This window comes from Pezoporus flaviventris, unplaced genomic scaffold, assembly GCF_033815535.1.
Source record: "Pezoporus flaviventris isolate CSIRO_AGI_PZ_B2104156 unplaced genomic scaffold, CSIRO_AGI_Pfla_v1 ptg000081l, whole genome shotgun sequence".
NCBI classification, from domain to species: Eukaryota; Metazoa; Chordata; class Aves; order Psittaciformes; family Psittacidae; genus Pezoporus; species Pezoporus flaviventris.
Window position 1 is genome coordinate 1,128,875 of NW_026892629.1, and position 25,439 is coordinate 1,154,313.

A 25,439-nucleotide genomic window follows, 5' to 3' on the forward strand; every position below is an offset into this window, starting at 1 on the left:
GACATCGCAGACTCTAAACCGGGCCGGGCCTGAATACGCCGCCACCGGACTGCGCCGTGGCTGTCCTTTCCTCGCGCTCTCACCGGACGCCGCAGGCTGGCTACCTGGGCTGCAGTGACGGGCGCAGAGCCCGCGGTGGCCGACCGAGCCAAGCCAGGCTGACCCATGTGCGCTCAGCGCCTACACCTGACGTGAAACCCTGCCCAACGCGGGGGCAAAATGCGAACAGCCCGAGACAGCCTCCCCGGCTCGCCCCGCGCCACCGGCCGATTAGAAGCAGCAGGCACTGCGCATGGGCAACAGCGCGACGACGTATTCTGCGCGCCTGCGCAGAGGTGTTCCGCGAGGCCCACCGAACAGCGACATGGCGCCTTAGGTCTGTCGTGCCATCGCCTCCGCGGGCGAGCCAGGCGGCGGCGGCAACTATCATGTCCCGGCACAGGAACGTCCGAGGTTATAACTACGACGAAGGTAGTGGAGAACAGGAGCCGGTGGCAGAGCTGCGGGTGAACAGCCCTAGCCGCTGGTCCCTTCGCGCTCCCCCTATCTCTTGCCTGCACCCTTTTCTCCGGGGGGGGCCTTTCCACCCAGCCGCTTATGCGGCAGTACCTGTGGGTGTGGCGGGGCCCACAAGAATGGAGGGGAGGGCGTGGGGGGGCTGTTAAGGGCGGTGGGAGGGGAGAAGCATCTCCTCCTCTCCGCGGGGGTTGGATGAGGCTTCGTGCGAGGCCTCGCCCCATCTTTTCTTCCTCCTCCCCCCCCCCCTCCCCCCCCCCCCGGGCCCGTTTCCCGCCTGTGCGGCGCGTTTCCGCTGCCCTTCGGGGCTGCATCTTGCTGCCGGGGCTCCGGGAGCTCCCAGGCGGGGAAAGCGGGGCCTTGGCGCGCAGGTCGAGCCACGGTGGGGGTTACCTGCATTGCCTCAAGCGGACGAAGTTGGCCGCTTTTGCAGGCGTCAATGTAATTGAACCCGCCCTTCTTCAGTCTTGTGAAACTTAAAAGTTTGTATTACCAGTCTAACTGCAGCAAATTCTTGCTGGTGTTCAGCCATAATAATAGATAAGAAGCAACAGCTGTTACTTGTAGAATAAATGTAGTTGTAAAAAGTGGAGTTGAGCATCTCAGGTTGAACAGGTTTTTCAGACACTTTGCTGTCATTTTATCCTAAATTGTATGGAATGAATGTGGTCTTATGTAAAATCTTGCCTGGTACCTGCAGTACTGCAGCTTTCTCTGTGTCTTCTTCAGTAACTTCAGCAGACTGTAAATGGCATCCCTTTTTCTCAAAGGTTTTATTTGTGTTGGCTCACACTGTGGAAAAATGGACACATTTCTAGTTGATACTGGTATTTTAAAGAACTCTTTGGCATGGGAGCAGCTGTTTTGTTGCCTCACGTTGTCAGGTTATGTAAAAAAATTGAGATAAATACTTGTGCCTGCCTTTGGTCTGTTGCTGTTGAGTGAACAGTTGTAGTAGCACAAATTGGGTTTTGCATCATGAGTTTTTTGGGGAAGTCATGTAAATCCATGTGATCCATGACATCTGTGTGGCCTACCTTGCAGGTTTTACTAATGCAATTTTACCTAATACAGGCAAAATCTTAGATGAGATTGGAGATGTTGCTGCTTGATTATTTCATCCTTGAGATACTGTTTTCATCACAAATTGGTGAAAATCTTGATTTCAGCTGAATCTCTCATCTGTGAAGTTGGGTGCCCAGTCATTAGAACATCTTTTAATGAGGTTGCTGAGATACATAGTAATTTGCTTTAGCCAAATGAGGCTTAAGTTGCTATTTGAAAACTTTACTGTTGCATTGCATATCATGTTTAATTGGAAGTGTGTATAGGTGTGGTCTTTATACATAGACCTTATACTACTTTTGTAGTCACATACGATCGTTTCTGTCCCAAGTGAAGTACACTTTTTTTTTTATTTAATATAATGCCATAAGTTCTTATGCCTCTTACAATTCTGTAATACTTCTTCTGGCCCAATTATTTACTTGCTTTCAAAAAGAAATATTTGCAGTATTTTTTTGTCTTCTTTCATAGGAAGCCTTTTAAGGCCTAAAACCTTGTGGCCTTTATTTGACTGTATTCTATTTCTGCCCTCTCCTTTTGAAGTATTGTGATCAGAACTGAATGTTGATATTCCAGTTGAGAGTATGTTGTTGATACAGCTGCTGATACTGTGGAATGCTTCTGCAGCTTCTGGTCTGTTCTCTGTCAATTTTTTTTAGTAATTATTTTTGTGGTCAGTGCAAGCCAAGCCGTTTTCATGGAGGTGTGTCTTTTTCTTAGTCTAGAAGATAAACCAATGTGGGATATACAAATGATGAGATAATGCACACTGACAAGTCTTCCCTTGATTTCACTCTAAATATTAGCCATTCACACAAGTCATCTTGGAATTCCCCTTGACAGTCTCCAAGTATTCACCAATCTATAAAAAGTGCTCTTACCTTGAAAAAATTGTATAGCTCTTCTCTAGACTTTATAGGTTAATTGGCCCTAGCATGGAACCAGGAGACAATTGTGTTCTTTTAAACATGATCAAAAGATAGATAACAATACTCTTCTTTTTAAGACAGACGATCAAAACAAGCCTTTATTTTCTTTATCCTGTGATACTTAATTTCCAGAGTAGCTTCCTGCGTCTTTCACCAAACTTTCATGCACTTTGCCAGCCCTTTTAGCTATTGCCTTTGGTTGGCATTTTTTTGAAAATTAGTTAATTCTGGAGTTAAGTTTACTTTGAGATAAATTAATTTTTAATGCCCAAAATGCCAAGCCTTTTATAGATGGATACAGAGTGTTTGTAATGTCCTGGGTTTGTAAGTTGGTAGCAGAGTGCAGATATTTTTTTCTTAGCTGGTAGCTGCTTTTTTTCCTCTTGACTTTTTTAAACCAACAAACAATGCATGTTATTTGTGAAACTGGCAAGTGTATACAATAACATCTTTAAAAATAGTTCATTACTTTTTTTTCATATATTTCGTTATTACTTGATGAAAATTACAGATTTCTTTTCAAGATTTATGGAATACTAGGATTGTTTGAGGGGGATAGCTTGCTTTTCCTTTGTGTTTCCTGATACCTTTTTTTTTTTTTTTTTGATAGGGAAAGTATATGGCTATATTTAAGTAACTGTATAAGAATCTTGCTTATTGGTTGAAATGATTTTGCATGTTCAAAGGGAGTTGTGAACTGTGTTTTTGTTTTGCTGAACTTGAGTTGAAAGGTAGATAGCTGTGATGGTAGACCAGCAAAGAAAGCTGAGAGTAGAAATGTTGATCCTGAGTTGTTAGATTGTAATTGAGCTATATGTGGTTAAGACTGACTTGACCGCTTGAGAGGTCAAGCGAAAATGTTAAGAGAAGTGTCATGGATAAAGATGTGTGGAACTGTAGAAACTTGTTTGGACTGTAAGGGCAGCCTCCCAAAGGAGATGCTGCAGGAGGAGGTGTGAACTATGGCACCTCTTGAAAGTTTTCAGTTTTCCTAATGCATAAAATGTTGATTGTTAAAATTCTATTATTGTAACTTAGAATCTCTTAACCCTTAGAATCTAGATAAGTAAACAGTACTTAGTGGCTCTTCTGGAATACTGGACATACATAATTTCTTAAAACCTTGTGTAAAAACTATGCTTAGAATTATAATATTAAGTATTTAGAAATTGTGCAGGCTAACCTTACTTTTCTGCTTCATATAGATTTTGAAGATGATGATGTGTATGGCCAATCAGTAGAAGATGATTATGGCATTTCTCCTTCAACAGGTTAGTTCAGATGATTACATATAAACATTGTCCATTGATTCTTACTCTGATTTTTATTTCCAGAATAAAATGATATTTAAAAGCTGGTGAAATTTTTGGAAGACACTAGCTGCCATAATCCTGTTAAAGTCAGTTAGTGATAGGTACAGTTGTAATTTTGGAAGTCACATTAGACAACTGGGCACATCTTCAGTCATACAAGTGTATTATCTTGGATGGTCAGAAGGTAGTTGGTAATGTAAAGATCTGGTTTATTGGAATGCATTGATAGTCTTGAAACACTTGTATCTTTTAAAATAATTAGTAGGATCTAGCTGCGTTTAAGAGTTATGGTTCTGCACCTGGTAGTTGATGTCTTTTACACAATGGAGTCTTTTTTGGATGCAGCCCTAGTCCTCATGCAAGATCACATGAAGCTAATAAGCCTTCCGGCATTTGAAGTGTTGCAGGATAGGTATAAAAATAGTGATGCTGTATGCTCAGGTAAGATGTAATTGGAGTGGCTCAACCCAGCTGAATTCTGACTACAGCCATTAGGTTGTGTTATCCAGCCAAATCTGTGGCAAGATTATCCCTTAAGAGTTCTGGTAGATTTGGTGGCAGTGTTTATAGATCTCAGTAGGCCCTGAAAATACTGTGGCTGATGTTGTGAAGCTGTACTACTGCAGGTAAGTCAGCTGGATCGAAATCCACTGAGACTGTGATGTAGTCTGTGACTAGGCCACAGCTACTTATGTTAATTAGATCTTCAAAAATCAGTTCCCCTGTCATCCTATTGATTTTAGATAAGCAAATCTAGGTGTGTATTTTTATTATTTGTAGTAACATTCCCCAAAAGACTGTTTTGCATTCAAATTCTAAATCTAATTGCTAGGGGTTTTCAGATATTTTCTAAGTATTATGTTAGCCTTGTTTTTGTGATGAAAATGTGCAACGTGTTTACTTTTTACTAAAGGATAAACTGCTAAATTGCAAAACTATTTCTTGTTTGTGCACAGTAATTTTCCTAAGAATTCTTTTTACTTATACTTCATTTATAAATTAATCTGGTGTAGATTGTATGGCAATCTTTTAATAGTTTCTTCAGTTATGGAGATTGAATATGAAATTGTATGTGTGTGGGAAACAGTTGCTAAGTCTGTACTGCTTCTGAATATACATATGCTTTCGGTATGTATTTCAGAGCTGGGGAGAATATTGCATGTCATAAAGAAATTTGTTTACATTATACTTTGTACAGTTCTGAGGATATGTAATAACTGGGGCTCATGTGCAGCAGGAAGTTTACCTATATATGCCTTAATGTGTTGCTAAATCATAATGAAATTATGCATGTGTTGAAAGTTTTGTGTGAATACACATTTTAACTCATGGGCTGTATTTATAATGAAATTCCAAAATGAGAAGAATGTGTTCAGCTCCATTAAATTGTTACTGTAGTTTCACAATGCTGTGCTGTAAAAGCAGCATTATTTTCAGGCTTTTATTTTTTTCTTTTTTTTTTTTTTTTTTACTTGTAACTGAGGTAGAAAAAAATAGTTGTGGAGGAGAGTTCTCGAGATGTTTGGGCACAGGTGGTAATTTGCTATAGGAAATACTGTTTTTCAAACCTGGAGTATTTTAATTTGCTGGAATAGTGAACTTTGCAGAATTGTTGCATTACATACATACAAGGGTATTGTCTAGCTTGTGGTTTCACTGTGATAATGACTTGCTTATATTCTGTCATGAACTGCTGCATGCTCTGTGCATTCTATCAGGTAGTGGTCATACAGTAGTGTCTCTTTCTTCCCCCAAAAACCACTGTAAAAGGTCAGCACCCAAAATTTTTTTCCTTTTAGATATGATTTGTTTTTAAGGGAAGAAAAAAATATTTGACTTTTATAATACTTTGTTTTTTACCTAATGCAGCAGCTCAGTTTATTTACTCCAGACGAGACAAACCAGCAACATTTGCTGAGCCGTTAGAAGAAGAATATGGCTATGAAGGTACAGACGATACTATTGATTATTTTACATCCAATCATCAGTTGACTGAAGTTGATAGAGGTAATTATAGAAAAGAAGTATTTGTCAGAACAATGTCTTTTGTGAATTCAGGTCTAACTAAAAATAGTCTTAATTTAAATATTTGTTACTTGACTGACACTACCCACAATTTTGTAATCTTGTAGAATAACACTCTTCATGAGCATAGCTTTAGTGCTGATTATTCAAGTTTATAACTACTTTTTGTATGTTCCTTGTAACTTAGTTGCATAAATTTAAATATGTTCCTAGTTGGAAATAATGGAAATTGACATGAAAATCGGAGGTAAGAGCAGCTGTACTGGCTCAGGCCAAGCATCCATGTAGTTCAAGGTCTTGACTCTGCAAATGGATGCTTAGGGAAGAGTATTAGAGTATTTGTAGAATAATCAGTTCCTTGTGTTGCATTCCAAATTATAGTGAGTAGCGGTACTTGAGATGTTTTTGAAGTCATGAATTTCTACAGACAGTAGCCAATATCTGTAGCAGTACTTGAGATATTTTTGAAGTCATGAATTTCTTAGAGACAGTAGCCAATATCTGTATCATCTATAATCTTTTCTTACCTGGTTTTGAATTCATTAGACTTTGGTTTCCATTCAGTTCTGCAGCCATAAACTCTACATAATAAGCAGAGTTCTGATCTGTGGTGTTGAATTCCCTTAGCAAAGGTCTTTAAACATCACTATCTTTGAGGAGGTGTTAAAAAAAAAAAAATAATCTGTAGTTGGCTTCCTGTTCTTCAGTTCCTGTTTTCTAAAATCTGAACTGGCAGGAACTGTAATATTCAGGAATATTTTCTTCTCTTGTGTTTGTATGTCTGACCAGCACACTACTTTCAGTGAGTGTCAGCTTGGTGAATTTTCAGTCTCTTGTGCAGCAAGTCAAGATTTACAAAACTTACCTTAGTCAAGGCTTATCACAGTATCACAGTATGCTAGAGATTGGAAGGGACCTCAAGAGATCATCTAGTCCAATCCCCCTGCCGGAGCAGGAACACCTAGATAATGTTACACAGGAATGTGTCCAGGCGGGTTTTGAATGTCTCCAGGGAAGGAGTCTCCACAACCTCCCTGGGCAGCCTGTTCCAGTGTTCCGTCACCCTCACTGAGAAGTTTCTCTTCTCAAGTTTAAGTGGAACCTCTTGTGTTCCAGTTTGTATCCATTACCCCTTGTCCTATCATTGTTTGCCACTGAGTAGAGCCTGGCTCCATCCTTGTGACACTCCCCCTTTATATATTTATATACATTAGTAAGGTCACCCCTCAGTCTCCTCTAAACTATAGAGACCCAGCTCCCTCAGTCTTTCCTCATAAGGGAGATGCTCCACTCCCTTAATCATCTTCGTTGCCCTGCGCTGGACTCTCTCCAGCAGGTCCCTGTCCTTCTTGAACTGAGGGGCCCAGAACTGGACACAATATTCCAGATGCGGTCTCACCAGGGCAGAGTAGAGGGGAAGGAGGACCTCTCTCGACCTACTAACCACCCCCCTTCTAATACACCCCAGGATGCCATTGGCCTTCTTGGCCACAAGGGCACAGTGTTGGCTCATGGTCATCCTGTCGTCCACTAGGACCCCCAGGTCCCTCTCCCCTACACTGCTCTCTAACAGGTCGTTCCCCAACCTGTACTGGAACCTGGGGTTGTTCCTGCCCAGATGCAGGACTCTACACTTTCCCTTGTTATATTTCATCAAGTTGTTCCCTGCCCAACTCTCCAGCCTGTCCAGGTCTCACTGGATGGCAGCACAGCCTTCTGGCGTGTCAGCCACTCCTCCCAGCTTAGTGTCATCAGCAAACAATTCCCTTATACTAGCTGCAGAAATATGCTCCATAGAAAATTGATTTTATCAGCCAAAAATGTATTACAGTTGTTGGTAAGGTAAAGATTGTAGATGGTTTCAGACCTGGTATATTGTTCCGGAGTTCTTAGTTGTTGAGGCCTGGGGCCCGTAAAAATGCTGTTTTACTTTATGTGTTCGTTATAGCATCTGTAAACCCTTAAAATGTGCTGTTCATTGGGATTCCATGTTGACTTCCTGAATTACTTTGGGTAACTTTAAGGTGATTATTTGTATTTTGTGTAGTGAAAATAGCTAATTTTACAACATCAAAGTATGTCAATATTGAGACTTCATATAGTAATAAATAGTAGTCAGTGAAATGTTCCATATAGCAAAATCTGAAATTGGTCAAATATTCTGCAGGGCTTGGGGGCAAAGTTTATTATGGCAGTAAGTGAGATTGAAATTAATTTCTAAAGGTTTTATCTTTTACTGTGATAATTTTCTCCCATTTCTGTTTATCAGTGTGTGGTGCTAGTGGTTAGGCCACTTAAGACTTTTTTTTTTTTTGTGCAGCTTATAACAGTAATATGTTTCTTTTAGCCCGTCTTAATTCATGCCTTGATCAAATGAGAGAAGTTTTGGCAGAGTCTGTACCAGAACAAACAATGGTGCAAGCAGTACTGGATAGTAAATTTGATGTACAGAAGGCTTTGGATCTTGTGCTTTCACAAGGCAGTAAGCAACATGTGAAGACCAAGAATGAGGACGCTTTGATTGTAGGAAAGAAGACAAAAGGTATACTTCTATTTAATTGTTTGCATTCAAGATGATTCATTTCTATGTACAGTTTCATTTTGGCTTACAAGCTCTGAGGATGTGTGTTACTGTATCAGTCATTTATTAGAAAAATTAAAAAGACCAATTAACTCTCCTGTTCCTGTGTTCTAAAAACATGTAAAAGAAAAGGTATCTCTTCTGGAGTTAGAAGGCAAAATTGCACCTTAGCATCAGCTTAAATTCAAACTGCAACCATCTGTAGTTCTGATTTATAATATATGACTTAACTGAATTAATACATGTGCTGCATGTTGAGCAATGTCTTCAAGATTTATGTACTTCTGTTACTTGTTTGTGAACTGACTTACCCAATACCTTCTTTTTTTTGCTAGTGTTTATGCAGTAACTTATTTTGATTTATGCTTAAACCTTCTTTATCTTTACTGTCATTGTTTGTCAATTCTTAAAGTTTCTTAGATATCTGTATTCAGTAGATACCTGTAGTTTAATTGTAGAACATTGCATATATTTGGGTAACACTTAGTAATTAAATGCCTTTTCATGTTTCTTCTTGATTTCTTTTTTGTTGCTGCTGTCAACGGTAAAAAACAATGGATATTTTATTGTGACTGCATTTCCATCTGAAAATTATTGGCTATTGTAAGGTAAGGAGACTTATTTTGTTGTCCAGAAATGTGTATGGATACAGGCAGTTTCTTTTGTGCAGTAGAAAATGTTGCCGACAACACCAACAAACCTGGTTTTGGAAACTTGGCAGCCAGAAGTGTTTCAACTTGTTACTCTTTAATTACAAATGACAAAATGCTGCTTAATGCTGAAAAATCCAATATAACTTCACCTGAAAAGAAAGGATTCAAATCCTCTTCACTTGTTCATTCATCTTCTTTCAGTGATGATTTCTGTAAAGGATCATTTTGTGAACCTGTGAATAAACAGGCAGAGAATCAACTAGCAGAAAGTGTTAATGCATTAAGTTTGGTTCCTGACAGTGAAGATGTTTACTTTAGCATAGGAAGTGACATATCTGGAAATTCTTCCTTTAACAAGTTGGAATGCAAGGAAACAGAGGACTTGAAATCCTTGCTGATGCAGAATGTGGTTTGTGGTTCTGTGAATCCACTTGTTTCCTCAAATACTTCTGATTGTAAAAGCAGTGCAAGTTTTTACAGTCACCCGTGTTTAACAAGTACTTTAGGAAAATTGGTTCTTGGTAATGAAGTCAGTGATAGTGAAAATAGAAAGAATGAACTTTTTGATAATTTTTCTTCAGTTGTGCAAAGCAGAAAACAAGAAGGCTCCTCATCAGACATGGCTGCTTTGCCAGTGTTAAGGTCTGGAAATACATCATTGGCTGACTTACTTCAGGAGCACCAGGAAAGCAGTGCTAGCCACTGTTACTCTTTGGCTGACCTTTATACCCAGTCAACAGCAAATCTCACTGATAGGAAATTGGGAACCTCACCATTATCACAACTACTAAGTCAACCCCAAACTTCAGGTGGGATGTCAGAGCTAACAGGATCTTTGTCTTCTCTAACCCTCTGTCAAGATTCTCCGCTAAAGGAGGTTGCAAATTTGTCACTTTCGGATTTAATAGCAGAGACTATTGAAGTAGATAAAACTCAACAAAAGATGAACTTCTCCATGCTCAATGTTACTGAATTAAGGCCCTCTAAAAGAACCAACATTGATTTAAGTGTCCTTGTAAAAAATGCAGAAGTATCTGCAGAACAAAATGTGGTGGGACAGTCAAATGTCTTAAGCCCTGAAATTAAACTTTTAAAAGAAAACCAAGGAAAATGTTCTGGCTTTGCCAAAACATATAAAAAACCCAAAAGAGCGCTTACTCCTAAGGGGCAGGATTTGTCACTTTCCTGGGTGAAGGCACTGCGTGCAAGACCTTCAGCTTTTGCTTTAACCTTGTGTCTCCGTTACCCTCCAAAAGGTTATAAGCGGCGCACAATTGGTGTACATAAAGCTTTCCTATACAGTAGACAAGTACAAGATGTAAAACCCAAGGAGACTGGTCCTTTAATTGCCATAACACCATTTGACTTCAAATCAGCATCTCCTGATGATATTGTGAAAGCTCACCAAAAAAGAGCTTTTACAAGAGAATACTAAAAAAAACCCAACAAACCAAAATCAGTGTTTATATCTTGACATATTAAAAAAAAATCATTTATAATCCACAATTGAGTTTTTTTATTTTTTTTAATCGACATATTACAATTTTCACTGTTTGGTAGCAAATTTGTGTGTAAACTTTGTTGCACTGATTATTTGTCTAATTTTCACTGACAATGTTTTTAACTTTGGCAGTCTTGAATTTTAGTATATACATATTGCATGTACAAAATTCTATAAACACTGTAAGACTTCTTGAAACATCTTTCTAGGTGTTGATGCAGTTCATTGGCAAGAACACTGAATTATTATTTTGTAAAGTAATTTAGTTTTGCTATGTGGTGTATAGTTTGGGGAGTGGGAACCTCATTTTATATTACAACTTTTAGTAAATGTTCTTAAAGATGGATTTTCTGATAAGGTATGTAACTAAATTGCCAGTCTTTGTAACTGATTATTTCCAGTCAATGTAATTATTCTATCTGTATTCTGATTACAATATTACAACAGAAATGTGTTTTTAAGACTCGCTCACCTCAGGTTTTGACAGTTTTAATTGTGGTTAGGATACGTACAGCTGTTGATAGGACCAAACTCATAGGGAAGCAGGCAATTAAAATTGTGTGCACCTCCCATCAGCTGTCAAAATGTGATATTCAGAATTTTGAACCAGCTGTTTTGTGGGTATATACATGCTGCATGTATTTAATTGGAAGTGTCACTAGGATTCCATGGTTTATTCTCAGTCTTTCAGGAAGATATTGGAATAAAAATGCTTTCAACTCTAGCATGAGAGTCTTTACTCAGTGGAAAAAAAAAAAAAAAAAAAAGAGGCAAACCATAAGTGCTGTTTGTGTCTACAACTTGTCTGTTTTGGAGAAAGCTTTCTTCAGTAATGGAAATATATTTTTTCCTACTGTTTGCACCCATTGCTGTTACTTTGAATCTTTAGATGGAAGATCAGATCAGGACATTCTGCACTTATTTTATTTTTTTTAACCTGATAATTACCAGATTCTGGTGCCCTTGTTTGTCAAATTAGTACCTGCGTGTATATTTCAACTTTGCTTTTAGTACACATTACTACTTTTGATATATTTCCAGTGTGTCATTATTTTAGATTCTGAACAGCAATAAGTGCAATAAATGTACTGTTGCAACTGGAAGAATACATTTGTTCATATACTGCCATACACTTATTCATGCTAAACTTGGCAGCTAGTATGGAACAGTAGATAAAATTTTCATCTAGTTTTAATGTAATTTTTGTCGAGCATGTTACATCAAAAAGAAGACAACAGCTTTAGGTTTATTCCTGACTTCAGGTTGCACTACAGTTTAGATTTTAAATATAAATAAAACATGTTCCAGTGCTCTCAGGTACATATTTTATGTTCTGTATATTTTGCTTGTTTGTCTAGTTGATGCTCTTGTCATTTAGGGCTATGAGCAGTGTGACCTGTGACCTCTTGAATGAAATTAATGTTTCTTACTCTTGCTAATAAAAGTTTTATATAATGACAGCGCTGCAATGTTTATGTTCTAGTAGACATGTTAATCTAGTCATTTGTTATCTGAGTGCCTTAAAGCATTGAAGTGTAAATAATACAATTCTGTGTATGTACTATGATCTGATAAGTTCATAAGCAGCAATACGATTTATTTCCTCAGAAGATTTCCTATACAAGTCTGACATACTATTTTTTTATTTATTAGTTTTAATAACAAATTCTGGTTTTCGAGCAACATGAAACGCTTTTCAGCAATCAGTTTCTCTATAGTTAGTCCAGATACTAACTTTCCGCTGCTTGGAAATCCAGGTCTGTTTTTCCCACTGAGGTAAAATGTCTTATTTGGAGATTTTATTAAAGTTCAGTTTTTCCAAAATCTCTTCTAGTAGAGAAATTCTAATTTTTAGAAGTAAAATATTAATGCAGAGTTTGGCATCGTCATTCCTGGTGTATTTTTAGGTAGTTTTGTTTTCTTATGTTCCAGATACTCTTAAGTACCTAATTAATTGTAGGTAGAGATTTTTAATACATGCAGGGTTTTTCCCTCTTAAATCTTTTCTTTTATGCTTGTTGAACTTCCCTTTGGTTTGGTCTGTTTTCTCATTCTCCTGGCTGCTGTTCTTTGCATAAAACCTATTAGCATTTTTAATAATTTTAGAGCCTGAACTGGACATACACCTAAATGTATGTCCTGTGGGTTCCACTGCAAAGTATGTACAGGTAGTAGGTGGCAATGTATAGTATTTGGACCTCAGTTTTGCCATAGCTTTCATGCAGATTGAAGTTCAAACTGAAACCAAAGTGCATCAGCATTATGTATTTATCGTGGATCTTACTGTGGGATTGATACCTTAGTAAACAACTTTGGATCTTGTTAGGTAGCTAGATTTTAATATTAAAATACTTTTTCATTTGCATTTGTTTCCCTGGTTTTTGTCATGAAGAAGCAATTCATGCTGTTTGGTGTAAAAGCAGTAGGGGAGGGATTTTTCTTTTGTTTGTAACCCTTAATCCTTGAATTAGTACAAACCTGCATGCTGAATGCTGCAGAAGATGCCTAAGTGGTGGATAAACCTGAATTCCAGTTGGAGTAAATAATAAATAATCTCTTCAGTGGAGATTATTTCCATGCTTGGAAAATTTTGCAGTTCTGTTTTTATATACAAAAATTAATATGTCACTTTGCTTTTTAATTGAAACTGGTATTTTAATAATTTCCTTAGTTATTCCTTAATTTCCTTACTGAGAACCAGGTTTGTGTCATCACAGGTTTAATTGTCTTAGAAGGTTGCATAATACTGTGTTATAAGGCATTTTTGTGTATTAGGTCTGGCCTTTGCACTGAAATGTTTCTGCATAATGGATGTTAGAATTCTTGTTTACTAAATCTGCTTATTTTATGCTTAACACAGTGAGCTTATTTTATTGATGTATAACTTCCCCCGTAATTTTGCAGCTACTGTGTATCTTTGTGTAATATGGATTGTGTTATTTGTTTAGGAATTCACACATTAACATTGCAAAGTGCTTGTGTCTGTGTTTGCATATAGACATCAAAAAAATGTTAAACTACATAGACATACTAAATCTGGTATTCAGACAGTATACCCTTAAGGTATTTTGTACATTATATTTATTTTGTGCATAATTTTTAAGTGGCTGCTGAGTATCTTTAATACGGAATTGACTTCTGGACATTGCTTTATGTACTGAAATAAAATACATATTCTTAAAGGACTGACTTAGTTATAATTTCTTGTTAACTTTCCTGATTGAAATAAATTTCTACTGAATGTTCTATAATGATTGTATCTACTGTGGAAAAAGGCTCCAGTTCTTGCCTAGGTTTGCACAGGTATACTTCTTTCCTGGGAAGATTCCTTTGGAAAAATTAAGGCAAAAAGTGTGTCTTCAGATACCATAATAAGGTTCCAGTTTCCTTTTGGTTAGAAGCGGGTTTCTCGGTATTTTTTTAGATGATTTTGGTAGCAAGTTTTTGAACCTAATTTGGATTGTAAAAAGGAAATGGCAACTGTCTAAAGTTAGTTCTCAAGCCTTATGTTACAGCAGAAATTAGAGCTACTGGAACTGATTTCTTAAAATCAGCATTCTTAAAATGTCTCTAAATACCTGTAAATACCTGTTCGTTTTTCTCTCTTAGATTTCCTTTTTCTAGCTGATTTCTATATGAACTTGTTTTGGAAAACCAGGGCAAATTGAAATCGAAGTATGAGAAGAGTAGGAAAGTAATAACTCCTGTTGGGATATCAAAAATGGCTGATGCTTTGTACCCTTTGGGATGTGACTAAACATAATTACACTTAGTGTTTTTCTTAATTAAAATAGAAAATGGTAGGAGCATGAGCTTCAAATTTAAAAAACCCAGTGGGTTTAAAACTTCACATACCTGGTTTTTACTTTTTAGTCAGGAAATCTCTCATTGAATTATTCAGACAATTTTCAGGATCTTAAGCTTAGAGGTAGCAAGCTACATGAATTTCGGGAACTGTTGAGCAATAATATTTTAAGATCTTATTTCTAGGAGGCTAACTGGTGCAAGAAGGTAGTCTTAGCAATTTTGTGCTTTGCCCTATCTCCTCCAACTGTGTCCTTCAGAGATATTTTTCAATAATCAGCAATTTCTGAAAATTTAAACGTACAGAGAAAGTTAAAGAATCAAGTGAACAGCTATACAAACTCAAAAATGAATATCTATACAAAAGATTTGTGTGAAGGTATGATACAGATTGTCTTTAGAAAATGTATATAGTTTATTACAGTGCCTTTATTCAAGGGCAGCAGTTAATAATTACACACACAACCATTCACATCTCTTTCAAATCTAAAGTGCTCAGCTTTTCAAAGTTGTAAAAATGTTTTTTATATTAAACATTGATTATGAATTGTGATTGGGTGGAAAAAACAAAGGAAAATCTCCAACACACTGTAGTTTATGCAGTAAAAATAAACTTCATGAAGTGCTGAAAGGAGATGCTTCTCTGCTTTTTGATTCCTGTGGAAATTGAATTTTTATGGATAACATATCTATTTTTGGTATGTGTGAAGTGTAGACAGCTGATAAATTCTTAAGCAGATTTTGTGTTGAGTTCACAGTGTCCATACTACTGTGTAGATGATGAGGAAATGTCATTAGTCCAAGTTACCTAAATTTTTTTTTGAAAACTAGTGTGTTGAGTCTGCACTAGAAAACAATATGATGGAAGAAAAATCAAAGCCAGTGGTAATCGATTTATTTCTTGAAGCAAGCTTTCTTGTTCTTCCTAGATTGTTATCTTCAAGCAGTTCTGTGGGAATAGGTCTCTCTTTTAGTATTGCTGTACCCTACAGCCAGTTTCTCCTTTGTGCAGACTGTTGAAGTATGAATTCTTACCAAAGTAAAAGGTAATTGCAGTTTGCGATTTCAGGTGATTGTTGAGATAATTCTTATGACATGGTTCATAGGTTTCTGTGTCTCTATCATCATGAAAGTGTTCTTTATCTGTTTTGTGGACATGTGACTTAAAAATGGTCCATTAAAATCAATTGACACTGACTCCTGAGTTATATCTGTGGTTTGTTGGCCAGTTAATTGATTTGGATGCTTAATGTTGGTAGGGTTCCTTAGAAAATAGCACATTACCCTTCTCTACAGCTTTCTGGTGATAAAATGACCAGAGGTGACTAGAACCATAAAACAATTGTCTGCAGAGTTGAAAATGATACATTTTGAAAGAGAACTAATGAACCATTTGTTAAGAATTGCAGACTTATAAAGGCATAGTGAAAATTATCTTGCTCATTATAATGAGAATATGGAGATTTTAGAGAAGAGTTTCCTGTGAAGTATCTACTCATCATCATGTCAATGTATGGAGGTAATAACTAATGAAGATGGTCATTATTTTAATATTTCATTTGGCTGTTTTGAGTCTTCTTTTGTCCATAAAGTCAAAGAATATATGTGTGTGTATATATATATATATATATATATATATATATATATATATGATTTTTTTTAATTTTTTTTCAACTGGTGTCAGAAGTTTTTGGCATATATAGTGTTTCTAAGGCATCCTTTCCTTCTGTCTCAGCAGTGGGTATTAGTGATGTTCAGAGATTGCAATTTAAAATACACTATTATGATAAGTTTGCTTTCATTATAGTCAAGAGGAGTAACGATTTTTATTTGATGAAATTTAGATAATAGTTACAGGCTCTCTGAGAAAACTTTCTTAAAGTTCAGATTTCTAGAAAATGTTTATGTAAATATGGCACCCTCTTTGTCAAAAGGCTCTGCATTCTGTGCATATTCATTTCATTTCTGCTTGCTTTTTCTAGCTAAGCTACATTTTAATTTTTATTTTTTTTTTGTCCCTGTTAGTGTTGGAGAACAAATACAGATACTGCTGAGTGAGATAGATTCTGTTCCATTTCAGGCACCATTAAAGGAATTGTTAACCACTTTATGACACTTAGATTTTTGATTTTAGTGAATCATGAGCGAGAAGGAGGTCAGATGTCTGTAAATGTGCAGTCCTTGCAGGAAATAAAAACTACTGTGAACTGAGCATATTTAATTGTTGTTGGGGTAGGAAGGAATCTAGTCTTTTTTTTTAGATGAAATCATTCCTGTAGTTGAGCTATTTTTTGCTATTTATTATATGGTAATTTCTCAGGAGTAGCATCAAGAACAGGACCTTTTTTAGGGCTATATATGTAAATATTTAGTAAGAAACAAGCTTCACATTAAAGAGTCAAAATTGAAATAAAAGCACAGGAAGTTGAAAAGCCTTACTCATGATAAGCCAGATAGTCTGGAAATAAAGTGCAGGTCTCAAGCTTAAGTCTAGTTTTCTAAATATTGGACTATACTGCTATGCTTGCAGCTGTTAATAGAGAAGCAGTTATTTCTTCACTGGAATTAATTTTTGGTTTTTATTAATCTGTATGAATTCAGGTTTTTGATGTAGCTATTGAGACAATGTGGGCAGTTGCAAGAATACAAGCCACAAGTAAAATTAGTAGATGCTTAGCTAGCATTTTGCTCATGTTGTTTATATTTCAAGTGTCTAGAATTCTTCTTTTGCCTCTCCTGTGTAAATGTCTTCCTTCATTTTTGCTTTACATCAGTGACAAATAAGCAAAAATCACACAAACATCACCACAATGTTACTTAATGCAATTAGCTTTTTCTTCAGCTGAATGCAGCCAGGTTTGGTTTTGGTTCAGAATGCTTGTGCTAACTTTTCTTTAATGTATTATTTCGTAAATACTTGCTAATAATTATGAGAGCCCCGTGTACTTAATGGAGCTCAGATATGGCATGTATTCAGTCTGTGACAAAGAGAATGTGTTCTTTACTGAATGGAAACGTTTGAAATCTCACATGACAGATGTTATATCTGAAATCATGGAAAGTAATGAATTTAAGACTTCTGTGTTTTTTGTAAGAAAATTCTATACACAGACCTCGAGAAGTTACTGAATCTTGACACTGAGGTACTGTGTGGGTTTTAGAAAGGAAGTGGCTTATTTCAGGGAAAAATGTGTCACCAACAATGAAAAGCTTTCTAAAATCCTTTGAGATACCTTTTTTGAAGATTCTCCTCATACATACTGTACACCTACACTGGAAAAAGTGACACTCCAGTTTTTTTCTGAGTTTTCTTTTATGGACTTTTAACACTAGTTTGATTTCCTTTTTTTTTTTCTGACAAAGTGTAAACCAATACAAAATCCATAATTTTCATAGTTGACTATATAATGTATGAAAGTTAGGTGTATAGAAGCTAAGAGAGCTTAGATCAAAATAAAAATGATTGTGTTCTTAGAACCTTGGGATTCCAGAAGAACAAGAAATCCTTGGGAAACAGTAGATGTACTTGTTCTTACAATAGCCTTCTATCTCAGTCCCTTCAAGTCATGGTCAGGATCAACCATCAGTTGGTTTTCTGTGTCTCTTTAGAAGATAAAGTGAAGAATTCACTAAGTTCTTAGGTGTGATTGCTGGAGTGCCAGAAAGGTGTGACTGGAGTTGCTTTTAGTTAAAATCCTGTTAAGTTTTAAGGATGAATGATTGCTGCTCTAGTGCCGTTATATATCAGTTTAAACATTGTAAGTTCTACCTGAAGTTTGCACTTGAGTACTTAAAGCAAGGATGTTGACAAGGCTAAGAGAATAGTATTTTGCAGTTGTAAACCAATGCATTTCAGCTCTAGAAACTTGCAAGACATCTAAACATTAGCAGTATAGGCATGTCAAATCCAAAATTGTGGGTGTATAAGAAACTGTTTAAAATATAGCAGTTACTGATGAAAAAGAGCTTGAATACTAACAGGAAACACATGTAAAAATTCAGAAATTAAGTTAAAAGGTAATTACAGTGATTATGCTAGATGTCTCTCACTGCAAATACTGTTGTTCGTTCCCTGTAAAATTTCCATTATTAATACCTACTTTGTGCAGTCTTCTGGATGTGTTTCTACAATATCATGTTTTGTTTTTTTAGTCTGTATTGTTCAGTATTGTTCAGTATTGTTATAAAACATCTTAGTTTTGCAGTCTACATGCCAACAGAAATGCCAAGCACCCACTTCTGTTTGTACCTGAACTGGTTTGTTCTTGGGTGACAGAATACCTGTTTTTCATCGTTTTGGCTTCTGTATTCTTTCATAAAGCTTTACATTTTGGTCTTCAGGGTGGACAATTTAACAAATGCTTAAAATGCATATATATACACAAATGCTTAAAATCCTCCCTCCTGTTATACTTCTGACATTTGAAATGGCCATTAAACTCAAAACTCATTCTACTGTCGGAATCCCTCTTAGAAATTCATGCTCAAAATGTGAAAACTTTGGAAAATTGGGTAAATTCCACATGGAAAATACATGTGCCTGCAGAAGGTGCGATGCCGAGTTGGCAGAGATGTGGAAGAGCTTTGACTGATTGTTACTTTGGTTCTTCCGTATTTTTACTGCATATAAAAGCTCAGCCTAGATGGAAATTTTATATCTAATTAATTCCAAAAAATGAATTGAAATTGTTTCAGGTACTCCCCAAAACTTCCTATTTGAGTCCTTGTTACCCCTTTCTGTGGTTTCAGCATCATACTTTCCTATTTTTGATGTTCTTGTCTTCCCTGTTACTGACCCACATCAGCAGGAAAATTACTATCTTTGCTTGTCAGCTGGGCAAGATAGTGAAGCTGCATATACACGAAGTACTAAAGTTAAAAAAAAGTGAAGTGCTGATTTTTAATAATTTTTCAAGGCCAAATTGTTATTTGAATTTTATGCTTTTTTCTCTGATAAAATATGTATACAAACAAATAGTTGTAAGGTGGTGGATGCCATCTGTGTGCTTCCAGGTACTACTGTAAATGTAGAGTGTCTACTCTTCCGCTGCATTGAGAAAAATAGTAAGCAGTGAACTTGAGTCCATGCACGTTCTTCTCTGAAATCACAATAGAGTGAAATGCACTGGTTCAGACTGCCAAGTGAACTCTTCCTGGCATTCATCTGCATCTGATAAATCTTGGAAAGTACAGGTTATATTTTACTATAGTAATTTCTTCTAAAATAGAAGATATGCAGCTTTTTCTAAATCAGTTTGTGCCTCTGATTTTGGTAATGAACAGAGCCTCCAGTGCTGTGTTTCACATCACAGCTATACATAGGCTGTTATTTTCCAAGTATAAGTCTCCCTTACTTAGATTATGGCAGTGCTCAGCCTCCATTTTTTTCTAGACTTAATTAAACAAATTAATCTTTGATAATTCTGGAATTCAGATGTGTTTGGCTAGTGCCAGAGGAGTTCATAGGAAAATGTGGCATAAGGAAATTTTCAGAGTAATAATAAATAAATAATGCAAGTGTAGATAAGTAATGCAGGTAATGTAAAACATGCTGCAGTTAGAAAGGGAAAATGAATATATTTCTTATACTGCAGGGTGGGGCAGTTTTTATAAACTTTTCCTGAATTTTAATACAGAGCAGTGTGGGGGTTTTTAATCTATTTTATGCTTGTCCAAAGGTCTGCTATGTGTGTCAAGCAGCTTATAATTTACCTTTCTTACTTCAACTTGGCCAGTATCTGCAGTCTTGCAACAGTTTCCCTCTTTAAATACAATTGGATCTTATTTCTAGGATTTTATATCACTTAAGCTATTGAAAGCCTACTGCTAGCTTAATCATCTGATTAATGCTAGATTCACTAAATCAGTAATAATGTCCATTGTTACTGGTGGCATCACAATGTGTTTCTTATGGAATGATGCCTCTCTCATGTATAATCTGTTGTAGCCAAGTTAGTACAAATAGTAGGGTGTATAGTGGTGGTCCAGGGAAATTGCCTTCATGACTTTTCAGATAGCTTAAAATTTGTGTCTAGAATTGTAGTAATAGATATGTGAACTTGTTTGCTTTATTTGTCTGGTAATACGTTTTTCTCACTGCTGAAGTGCTGAACTGCAGATACATTAAATATGCTTGATCAGCCTACTGCATTGATGGAGCTGGAGTTCGTTTTGCAAGTTAGATTCAGAGATCTTTAGCAGTTTCACACCTAGGTTTGAAAGATTCCTTGTGTTGCCACTAACACATTTCAGTAACAAAGAATGCTAAAGCTTTTATTTCTCTATGTTCTTTGTATTTTTTAATAACCTTTTCTTCCTCTGCATTTTTACCCTTCTTTAAACGTACTTTTTACATGAATAGGGCAAGATAGCAGTGTGCAAACTAATTGTATTTATTTAAGGAATGAGCAGGGTGGCTTTGATTAGAGTTAAAGGAAGCAGTAAAAGTAGATGTTGGAGCTTGTTGATATTACGGAGAAGACAAAAAGAATTTTACAGAAGCAAACTAGAAGAAAATTATGTGTCAGTAAAATATGCCTTAGTAGTTTCAAACCGTTTATCTTACAGCCTGCATTTCAAACCATGTTTGCAGAATGTGGTACTCTTTTCCTATGGATATGTTTAGTTATTATCTTCGTGAAGACAGCTGCTGTTGAGTAGATCTGTGGATCTGTGTGTGAATCTATTTAACTTCTTTCTGTGTAGCAGTGAGGACAAAACTAAGATTGTACTCTTTTTTTTTTTTTCTTTTTTTTTTTTTTTTTTTTTTTACTGCCTTCAAATGGCAGGAGTTGCTGGAGTTTTGGAGGTATATACAGAAAAGAGCCATTAACAGCACATGAGTATCTGGAAAGTGTGCCAGGTGCTAGTGGTGATGTAGCTAGCTATATCAGAAAAGCTGAGCTTTGAATCCCAGTAGTAAGGTTGAATAAAATGCTGGTTCTCTAGAATAATTATGACCAGTGAAGGTCTTTTCCAGTAGAGAGCAGTCATGGGTGGAATAACAGATCTTCATATACCCCGTCGTTATAGACATTGTACCAAAACCAGATAGATAAGAATGTAACCAGACTTTAAGCCTTATTTCCCTTTGTTTCTCTTCTGATTTTCCACCATGAGTGGAAAATAGCAATAAGGAGAGGAGTAAGACTATGGATGACAATGAGAAGATGTTCAGATTTTAAGTGGTATCTAATATAAAAAAATAAGGAGATTACACTTCTAACCAGTAGCACATTGTAAAATTGGTAGGATGCGAGCATGTTTTAGAAATGCCTTATTTGATGGTGCACCTACAGCCTTTGGTTTCATGATGTAAAAACACACTGAAAGCAAAATACAGCTAGAAGGAGGAAATCTTAAATATTTTTCTCCTGGTGTTACCTTTTAAAATGGATGTTGAATATCTACAGAATACTTAAACTGTCTCATCTACATCAAAATAATTTCTAGATCTCATTTTTATTAAGTCAGGCTGAATCAAATATAAGAAAAACTCAAAACTCTAAGTAGAGTTTCTGAAATCTCTATTGAAGAACTGTGATCTTGCAATTAATTATGTTTTTTTTAAAGCTATGTAATATTTTGTAGCTAATGACATAAAACATCTCCCCATAATCTGAAATTGTGGAACACTTAAGGAGGAGAAGAGCAGGTAGTTGATCAGTATTAGTCTCTAATTTGGAGAAGGAAAAAAAGAGTAAAACCGGCACCTTGTTAATTATTTTGCTTGGTTTTGATAAGTGTGTGTGTTCTGCTTCATTATTTTACATTTAGTTCTATTAAAATGAGTACTGTCAAAGGTGTATGTTCACTCAGCAAATTTCCTTTGAACAGATTGTGTGAAATGTTTAAGTAATTTGTATGTGCAAAGGAGAACAAGGCATTTTTAATGCCTCTTGTTTCCAAGTGCTTCTTTCTTAACATTTGTTCTTTCTGATACATTAAAAATGCTAAAAATCAGATCATGTTTAATATTTTGTTTTCTTTTCAAAGTAATTATTCAGGTGGCCTTTAAATGTATGCATTAAACTGTTTAAGATTCACAGCTTTTTAAAATAGACTCAGTTAATATATCATTTAACTTCTTATAAGATTATACATTTCCAGTAGCTGCCTGTATGAAGAGACTGGTTGAAATAGCAAAAGAGGTAGGATTTTCAAGTTAGAGTATTTTCAAGCTATGCTGTTTTGTAAAACCTTTTAAAGTATTCCCTAGTCTATCCTCTGTTTTGTAATTCAGCTCTTTTATCAAGGACTTACCAGTTGCTAGGTCTGAAGTTCTGTATTTTGGGCTCATGAGCTACCTTTTGCATCATTCCATCAGCAGTATTAATTCATGTGAGCAGACATCTTGTTTTTTATTTTTAAAGTTTTATTTACAATAGTTAGCACTTAAGTAAAGGCATTCATGTGCACAGTTAGAAATATTTGCTCTGAAAAAAATTCTTATTGTCTTCGGGGCACATGAGCAGACACTGTTCTGCTAGGCTGAAAAAGTGAGAGCACTTACTATGTGTAGCATGCTAGTTCCTATCTCACTGCTTATACTTGTTTGGAAGATTTTTGATTTTTTTATTATTCAGAGAAAAAGGCCTTGCATATTCACTGATCTGGAGGCCTGGCACAGAACATAAATCATTTCTGCAAAACAGGCAAGCTTGTAGAATGTCAGTATTGTGTTTTACTGGTTTCATCTCTATTGGAGCTTGCCTTCCAGAATCATTATTTCCATTCTGGTGAATACTTTCAGCTTTTTCCTTGTCAGTTTCCTCAATTTGTTAAAATCGTTCATGTTCAAGAAACACAAACACTAAATGTTGTTCTTGACAATTTGGAAAATGTGTCTAATTTCTTTGGTCAAAATAGTACCTTTTAAAGATTTTTATTTTGGGATTTATAGTACCACAGTATTTTGTCGTGATACTGCTTGTTAGCAATAACTTTTTGTTTGTGCTCTTGTTATAGAGAGTCAGAGTGCTCTTTGGTACGTTGTTTTTTTCATAAGAATATCGTTCATGTAGCGAAAGTTCTGTAACTTGTCTTTGTACTTTATTATCTTTTTCTTCAATAGCCGTTTTCTATCTTAATGGAAGCAATGAACTGTAATGCTCTTGTTGAGCTCAAGTCTCCACAATGGTTATGGATTAAGAATTTAAATAGCATTTAAGTATTTGTATCAGAAATGAAGGCTTGGTTGGTTATAGTAAGGACTTTGTACCTAGTTTTACCAGATCCCAGAGAACTGCCCTAACTACTTGGTTTGGAAAGATGTTTCTGCCTCTGTTGAGTAGGAGGTGGTGGGCATGGCAAGGATGATCAAGAAGTCAGTTTTGTCACAATGCAAAGTAAAACTCTTGAAAGATGAACTGTTCCACATAATGTACATCCATTTTTTTTTCATCTCATTTCCGTTGGCAGTCTCATACCACCATTCCTACCATCTTTAATGAAATTCTAATGCATACTGTCATTTCCCTTCATCTTTGTTATAGGTAAAGCTTTCCAAATTGGAGTCTTCAGTGAACTTTTTGTAAAATATGGAAGTAGAGTATGTCTATCTTTTCTCTTTTTAAGGAAAAAACCCACAAACTAAACAGCGACATTTCTGAGGATTTGCTGTTTAATTACCATGACCTTGCAAGCAGAATTACAAAAGTCAGTATCAATCAGTGAGTCTGTCTCCCTTAACTCATGCGCAGTTCCTGTTTTTTTGTTATTAAATGCATTTGTGTTTCAATTTACAGTAAGTGTGTGTATACATAGTGTTTTCAATAATTGCTGTAGTGCTGGACCTTGATTTCCACCCCTCACCCCCCCTTTAAACCATACTCAATCTGTTAAACATTTTTGATTCTTTGAAATCACGTCACACGTAAGTCCCTAAACTGCTTTTTTCAGTAGCTGATAAATTCTTGATAAATGATTAGGTTATTGTTTTGGTCCTCTGAAGCCACAAATCATCCACTCTGAAATGTGCTTTATGCTGTGACACTGTGATCTGCTCTGCCATCCTTGAAACCATGAAGGGGCATTGAGTGAATGTATTTTTCTTACACATGGCTAACTTTTCAGGGAAATAAAAAAAGTGAATGTGTGGACTGTCAGGTTTTTGGTGTGCTTTTCTTATTCACTATTCTTGTATTTGAACTTCGTTTTCATACTGAAGTAATTTTGGTGCATAAACGGAAGTTGTGGATCAGGAAAGCTTTCTTCTGTAAAATGCCTTGCAATCCTGCAGTAGATAACATCAAAGGCGTGATGTTTCTGAATTACCTGGATGATGTGCAGAGAAATAGCACCATCCTCTGGCATTATAATATTAGTTAAGAATTAAACATGAAATTGCTGTCTGTTATTTTCGGACATTCAGTATAATTGTAATAGATTGTACATATTGTACTTTCAGTTTTGCATACTCATTTTGGGCTAAGTTTTTAACAGAAATTCTGTAATTTGCATGGACTCTGTGTATTCTGTCGATTAAGTGGCTGACTAAAAGGGCTGTCTTTTTACAGTTACCTTGCCCATAATGCTGACTCTGGTCTTTACATGACTATTTATGGCAGGAAGTTGCACTTCAGAAATACCATACTGAGCTTTTTCTGAATCTCAGTGAAAGACTATTCACAGTCATTTAAGAAAAATTCGTTGAATTAGAGAATACCACCAACGACTTGTGTATGTGTGGGAGAGTAAAGATGCTGTTACAGAACAACTGCAAATGTCTAATAAATTATTTTTACGGTGGATTGTATCTTCAGTTGTGGATTAAGAAGGGGCATCATTGGCATTGCTAGAGTGCAAAGCAATGCGCCTCCCACAAATAAAGTTTCATTAGCTGCAGGATGAGTTACGCTAAGTTACGATTATGTGAAGGGCTGGATTTTAGTCCATTTAAGCATATGCAGTAGGTATGAGAAATACTGTAGGGACATTCTTTAAAAACAACTTGGTGGATGAGAAAGTCACTCTTGATTGTTGTGAATTTCTATTGGACCTTTACCTGTTTACGTATCGGAAACATCAAAAGAAGGCAGCTCATGTTTGTGT

General features: G+C 36.2%; 1 protein-coding gene across 3 annotated transcripts in view; it reads left to right on the plus strand.

Annotated features, from left to right (window-relative positions):
* Positions 1-307: 307 nt before the first annotated feature.
* Positions 308-25,439, plus strand: part of HBS1L (HBS1 like translational GTPase) — a 57,774-nt gene continuing 32,642 nt past the window's right edge. Inside the window, exons 1-5 of one of the 3 annotated variants that reach the window (XM_061474857.1) lie at positions 308-471; positions 3,716-3,781; positions 5,693-5,830; positions 8,196-8,390; positions 9,043-10,536. In XM_061474857.1, coding sequence (XP_061330841.1) covers positions 429-471; positions 3,716-3,781; positions 5,693-5,830; positions 8,196-8,390; positions 9,043-10,517 — 1,917 coding nt within the window. In that variant the 5' untranslated portion in view covers positions 308-428 and the 3' untranslated portion in view covers positions 10,518-10,536. Of the gene's footprint in view, positions 472-3,715; positions 3,782-4,332; positions 4,450-5,692; positions 5,831-8,195; positions 8,391-9,042; positions 10,537-25,439 lie in introns of those variants that run through there. The other 2 variants (XM_061474856.1, XM_061474858.1) reach the window with 2 other exon arrangements.